At 38.5% G+C, this 6,778-nt stretch overlaps 1 protein-coding gene across 5 annotated transcripts; it reads left to right on the top strand.

Moving 5' to 3' along the window:
- Window positions 1-372: 372 nt before the first annotated feature.
- Window positions 373-6,739, top strand: ccdc134 (coiled-coil domain containing 134). Of its 5 annotated transcripts, none has more exons than XM_049746128.2 (9): window positions 373-1,221; window positions 1,477-1,624; window positions 1,833-1,927; window positions 3,547-3,680; window positions 3,786-3,907; window positions 4,191-4,275; window positions 4,606-4,787; window positions 5,017-5,088; window positions 5,282-6,739. In XM_049746128.2, exons 4-9 carry the CDS (start codon window positions 3,578-3,580, stop codon window positions 5,405-5,407), a joined length of 690 nt encoding a protein of 229 aa, XP_049602085.1. In that variant the 5' UTR covers window positions 373-1,221; window positions 1,477-1,624; window positions 1,833-1,927; window positions 3,547-3,577; the 3' UTR covers window positions 5,408-6,739. The 5 variants fall into 5 exon arrangements, with proteins under 5 accessions (XP_049602085.1, XP_068509573.1, XP_049602086.1 ...); XM_068653472.1 differs by having other exon boundaries at window positions 1,460-1,624; XM_049746129.2 differs by lacking the exon at window positions 1,477-1,624.
- The last annotated feature ends 39 nt before the right edge of the window (window positions 6,740-6,778 follow it).

Below are 6,778 nucleotides of genomic sequence, written 5' to 3'. Positions count from 1 at the left end.
CTTTATCACACACAGACCAGATGGAAAATGTTCCATAATTTAGTCGAGTATGTCTGCTGAAAGGAACATTTGATTCAAGACTCTCCTCACTGGAACATTTTCAGAAGATGGAGCTTGTGCCGTAATTTTGGGTCTATAATACTATAAAAGACTTCAAAACAAGCTCCCATCTGTCAAAGCTACACAGCACTACTCTACCACTTTATTCTCCCTTAACACTTTTTTTTTTCAGACGTTTTGGTAGTGTGTCCATCTGTTTGTCTGACTTCACAGTGAACAGTGAAAGCGCTTTAGAAAAGTGACACATTTGGAAAGCATTTGTCCATCATTATTTTTCTATGGCGAGGTGAATTGCCAATTCAGTTCTCAAGCCACATGCTCCAATAGCGTTTGGACAAAAATAATAATAACTAGGGTGTGTATTTGTTTACTACAAAGTACATTTTGGAGATTGTTAAAAGAAAGTTGAATTAAACAGACACGTTAGTCATCACGTTCCCAAAATGAAAGTAAAAGCTGTTTATTACTGGCATTCTCTGAAACTGTTAGGAATGAAATGTCTGTTTTTATTGTTGCTAAGAGTGTAAGCAGAAAAAGACAATTACTTTACAGAAGCGCCAATCTCTTAAATGAAACTCATCAGGCAAGCTGTTTGCAACGCTATTATAGTTAATTATGTGCTTAATTATTTTACCATGTACTATAAATGAAATGGGAACCAATGGGGAACTGTCAGACCTCATAAATCTAATTGTAATTTGTAAAATAACCGCTTTTCAAATTATAGATATTGAAAAGGCAACGTTCCACTACAAAAGTAATTAAAGAAAAATTACAAATAATTTCAGAAATAGTATACCAAAATAATCTTTTATTTTGGTATACTGTTCTCAAGAATTCAGCGGAAGTAGCCGGAAACGGAACGTATCTTTGGCGGTGTCACTCTATAACCACTCCGGAACGAAACCGTCGCTTGAGCTGAGTGTCCGTTTGCTGTCATTCTTCGGAGGGAAGCCTGCTGGTGCGATCGTGGCATCAGTAGAGTGGAGCAGCGGCAAGCGCTGTCCGTATGTAAATGAACCACTGCAGCCAAGTGTGTGCGTGTGTTTTTTTCCACTTGAGGATCTTCGTGGATGAAGCGACTGTCCAGCCAAGCACTTCGGCGTGCTGAAATTCAAGATTAGTGCGGGTAGAGATTCAAAAAAGGAGCGTTTCAACGCGGTGAGTGATCAGCGAGTTTCATTTATTGGTCCGATCATTTGTGCTGGTTAAGAGGTCCGATCATTTGTAAACTATTCATTTTGACATTAATACATTTGTGCAGATACTTAGGACAGCTTGAAATAAGTCATAAGTGGATGTCATAATTGCATTATTTACACTCATGATTGATATGATTGAATGGCCATAGTACTGCGGATGCATGGAAAGAGGATATCACTGATGTCATTTCTTGAAGATGAAACTTGCTCACAGAGGCACCAAAGACCTTATGGGGATTCGAGCTCGTCCAGCTGTGATCAACATTGGCGCCTATCCCACATTGAGAAGCTCACTCAAACACACCTCCAGGCTCAGCTACGTGTCTTTAAATGGATGTGGAGCGTTTGGCTGCCTCCCACACGTGATTATTTTTCTAGTTTTAAACCACTGCGAGGAAGCAGGAGCAGAGTGGCATTGCATCTTTAGATATTGGATGCATGTTTTGAAATCACAGGGATTGCACACATTATATGAGTAGTGTGTAACCCGCCTACCTTTTTTTTTGATAAGAAAAATGGCATTTCTGAATTCCACTTAATGGGTATTTCACCTAAGCTTCTGCACCTCAGGAGATTGTCATCGCCTGGACTTGAGCACACTCCACTGGCCTTGAAGCTAAACACACTGAATTGGAGCAGCAGCAGCAGAAGCAGAGTTCAACAAGGTGAGAAGAGAATCTAGCACAAAGAACACCTATTTTTTCTGATGTAATTCAATTCAGTTGAAATTCTGTTCCTTTGTAATCTGTCCAAATTAGTATGTGAAGGCATAATTGTAATCAACCCAACAATTTGCACTTGCTCTAGCAGGGTAACTTAAAAAAACTTTCATTTATTTCCATTAAATTTTTGGTTTAGTGTTACGCTAAAATAATTGATTTCCTCTGATTAGTAGATGAGAAATGTTTTGATCCAAATTTGATCATTCCATTGACTAAAGCCCCAGCTCAGTGATCAATAAGTGGTGTTATTTGTGTGTGGTATGTTTTAAAATAGGGGTTGATTTAATTTTCAAGTTGAGCGTCTTATCGTTTTTTATGTGTTGATAGGTGATTTTATACCATTGAAAATTTTAATATTCCTTATATTGAGTTATATGATGAGTGATGGACACTATAGAGATTACTAGTTGTGTGCAGCATTTCACAAAACAGCTGATCCAATCTCAAATACTTGCTTCGGGTAATTGCGTTACTAAGCTTTGCTAGCAAAAACCTACTTTATGGCTGTTTTGAGTGCCGTCAGTGATAACAATCTCGCCTGTAACCATCTGTCGTACAACTACACAAACCTTCTGCCCGAGTCGCTCAGGAATCTCAAATAATGCAGCCAGCTGCTGTACATCTAAAAAAGAGGCAGGTCTTCCTCTTCCTGACAATTATTTGGTAATGTTCAAGCTCACAAGCACCACTTTGGGATATTTACTGCACGGTCTCACAAAGGGCAAGAGCCAGCTTGACGCACTTGAAATGAAATATTTCAATTCTTCTTCTACTTTTTTCATCATTATTTTTTTTTTCATTGTCTTCTGTTTATGCTAATTTTATACACTGAAAAAAATCATTTCATGATAAATATTTCATTCCTATCATCGTTATTCAATGAGTATGACATATTGGTCCATTTTAAACTCCTTGTTGTCTTCTCTGTATACTCCACAATTATTATTTTTTGGAGGAGAGACTTTATGTATGAGCTGAAGATCCATCAGTCATGTTTTCGTCCCACTTTCCCGTTCTTACAATGCCCTGGTGCTCTTGTTACTTCTCAGCTATCTCACTCTTGCTTTATATAATTTCCACGTCTTATTTTCACTCCGTCTCCGCAAAGAAATATTACCTTAATCCCCTTCACAAAGTGGTGCTCTCGGCCCACCCCAGTCACCTCCATCTGACCTTCTCATCGTGCATCGATTGTGCCCTTGCTAAATTATTCATGTGCAATGTGAATTATAGTCCAGCCAGCCTCTTCCTCTTCAGCTTTTTTTTTTTCTGCTCTTGTTTTCGTCAGGATTTTGCCCTCATAAAATCTTGATTTGATGAGCTTCTATTTTTAGTTATCTTCTTTGCCCTCCCTTCCAAAAAAACCTCCGAGGGAGGGAAACGTAGCAGCCGAACATCAAAATCGACGAAATGCGAAACAATTGGCGGAGAGGGAGAAGCGAGGGCAATATAAGAGGCAAAAAAGTTGAACTTCAAAAATGTTTTTGGGGGATTATAAAGAAGTACCCTCTGGTGTTCCATATTGACTTGACCTGTTTTTTTGCTTTGACATGTCCACGCAGGTTTTTGGCATCCTGCCGCCTCCTACTGACCATGCGGAGTGTGTGTGTGACGTTCCTGGCGGCGGCGCTCGCCTCCCTCAGCTCGGGAGACACTGACGCACACAGAGCGAAACACGACACAAACTTTGAGCTCTGTATCCTTCTTTGCACGTGTTTCCTGTTTTACAAAGGTCGCAAAGTATGTACTTTTATTTGACCCCAGGTGTTTTTTCCCCTTCTTCCTGAACTTCCCTCACTAGATAAGCGATTGTTTGAGACCAAAAGAAAAGATCAGCTCAACGCACTCAAGAATCTGGTGGAATTGAATGATATTAACCAGCAATATAAGATAATCGATATCATGCTCAAAGGCCTTTTTAAGGTAATGTGTGACAGCGACAGACATGTTAGAAGTACTAACTCACATTAACTGAACTTGAGTCAAAAACTTTACCATATAAATGAAATTTATCTTATGTTTTCTCTTACTGAATTAATTGGGAAAAGAAGTTTTTCCTCAGCATTTGCTACTTTAAATTGGACACTGGCCCAACCACTCGGACATGTGAAAAACTGATACCTTGCTAACTTTGTACAAAATCTGCTAATCCCAATATTACATTCATCAATAAAAACTGTCATAGTAATGTTATATTCTTCCTCAGGTTTTGGAAGACTCCAGAGAAATCCTGGTCTCAGCCAACATGCAGCCCAATGACCCCTTCCCTCTGGATGATAAAATCAAAGAAGGTTTGACGCTTTGTTTTTTTTATCATTTCATATTTATTGATTTCACCGTTTAACTTTCAAGCAGCAGTTAATTCGAAGGACATCTGCTTTCTCCAAAAGCAATGCCTCTGTCAATCGTGCCCTCTTTGCTCCTCCATCAGAGCGAGCGACTTGCCAACAGCCCAAATATCACCAATCCTGTTTGATTTATGCCGGCTATCACAGTGTTAGCGTCTTACCCGTGCAAAAAGTCTGCATTTCACACCTTTTCATCGATCACTTTACTCTGAGCGTTTTGTCAGCGGCTCGGTTATTTCTTCGGATTAACCCGCTTGCAATTACTCTCTCCAGCTTATTCCCACATCGTGGAAAACACAGCATTTTTTGGCGACGTGGCGCTGCGCTTTCCGCGCATTGTTCACCATTATTTTGACCGGAACGCTGACTGGGGTGGACTGCTTCGCTGGGGGCTTAATTTTTGTAACCAGACTGGAGTTTTCACAGGAGGAGCCCATCAACATGTCCTTTCACTGGTAAGATCTCCAAATTAAATATATATATATATTTATTTTTAATTGCAGCATGAAGTGAGGTTTTGTTTCAAATTTGGCAGAGTTGTCAGTACCCACCCACGACCCTGAAATGAATTAGCTGTATAGAAAATGAATGAGTCTGATAGACCATCTGCATAACGCTAATATATCTTTCTTTTTATTTTAACTATACTTTCCTCTGTACTCTCTTGTTCCTCTCATCTCATAGATGTCGCAGGAACTGGGAATAATCGAAAAATCTCCAGACTTTATCAACCCTTACCGGACAGAAAGAGATGATGTAAGTAAAATGTCAACTACTTTCTTATTTATACAGTGTGTTTAGATAAGATCGCCATCTGCTGGACAGGCCGGCAAACTGCTGTTAAAAAAAATAATAAAACAAGAGACCGTCCAATATATACAAATGTATGTTTTGACTTGACTGCTATACACTGGAATTTATCTGAGGCGTCTCATTCTTACGGCCTCAGGTCCTTCACACTGCGGAGGCCTTCCAGAAGATCCTGAGGGAGGAAGAAAAGAGGAGGAGGAAGGAGGAGAAGAGGAAAGAAATCCGAAAAGGCCCTCGCATATCTCGCTCCCGCAGCGAGCTATAGCAACATACCTCAACATGGCTTAGTGAAGAGGGAGAAACAAGAAGGGAACAAGCAATTCAAAAAGGTTTACCTCGCAGACTCTGATTACAGAGTGGCCGTCACAAAAGACGTGTATCGAGGAAGATCATAAAAAACATCAACGTGATGTTGAAAAAAAGTTATTTTTGGGGGTGTACTCTTTGACTGATTTATTATGAGATTATCATCAAGCATTTAAGGTTTAAATCTGTGTTTTGGAATTAGGTTCATGTATGTCATTGACTTCACAGCTTTCCACCAGATTGTGCTGTTTTGTCTAGATTTACTGTTTCGTCCGTATGCTTCGGATTGCCAAATATCGATTAGAGCAAACCTCGTTGACTACGATTAACCTTTTTCTAATGAACTGACATAAGGGTCTGAAAGTTGCTCAATGATGTAAAAATACATCTTACGTTTTCGTCTTGTGAGTGAAAATAATAAGGCATTTACATTCACTTCACTGGTTCGTTTATCTCAAACAAATATGTTGTTTGAGATAAAAGAACCAGTGAAATGATTAACAAGTAAAAACAAAATTAACTTTGTACAAGCATTTACTTTCAGTTTGGACTTTTGTTTTACAACAAACGGTTGGCCAAATAATGCCACACCTTTTCTCTGTCTGCACAGTATTATTTTTCCATTTTGGATTTACATCATTCTGACTGTTAAAATATGCACACCAGCCACAACATTACTTCCCTGCTAAAATATATATATATATATATATATATATATATATATATATATATATATATATATATATATATATATATATATATATATATATATATATATATATATATATATATATATATACATATATATATATGAAAGGGGAAAAAAAACAGCCGAGTGATCAAATGTTGTGGTGTTTGCAAGTTTGGTTGTTTTGTCGTGCACTTGCTGTTGGACTTGCTGGCGAGAGCACAAAAATACAACAAAAACATGCTGATTATTGATGTATTTATTTTTTCAGCAGGGTGAGCTCCAATGTATACTGTGAAAGGCTAGAACAAGCCTGTGTTTGCAAAAATGTGTTTCCCCCCCCACCCATTATCTAGCTCAATTAGGTAACCAAAACTACTTTTGTGATCAAATACACATCTGATTAACCGTAATCTACATTACCTGTACCTTTCTTACAATACTAATGTCAGCTCATGCATTGGATTCAAATCTCCTTAGAATGTGCAAATGTATCTCTGTTTAGCCCGATGAAATTCAGCAGAAGCATATTATCACCACAGAATGACCAAGCCATTTATTTTGGATGAAATGGAATTAAAAAGTGACCGTTTTAAGACTAAACTTGTTTGCGTGGCGCAGCGTCGATGTGCCTGTTTGTCA

Source organism: Syngnathus scovelli, chromosome 16, assembly GCF_024217435.2.
Source record: "Syngnathus scovelli strain Florida chromosome 16, RoL_Ssco_1.2, whole genome shotgun sequence".
NCBI lineage: Eukaryota > Metazoa > Chordata > Actinopteri > Syngnathiformes > Syngnathidae > Syngnathus > Syngnathus scovelli.
This window is presented reverse-complemented; position numbering and strand designations above follow the sequence as displayed.

Coding starts and splice junctions, on each gene's coding strand:
- ccdc134 (XM_049746129.2), top strand. CDS start 3,578: ATGCGGAGTGTGTGTGTGACGTTCCTGGCGGCGGCGCTCGCCTCCCTC. Junction 4,276..4,605: donor GGATGATAAAATCAAAGAAG/GTTTGACGCTTT, acceptor TACTCTCTCCAG/CTTATTCCCACATCGTGGAA. Junction 5,089..5,281: donor ACCGGACAGAAAGAGATGAT/GTAAGTAAAATG, acceptor TTACGGCCTCAG/GTCCTTCACACTGCGGAGGC.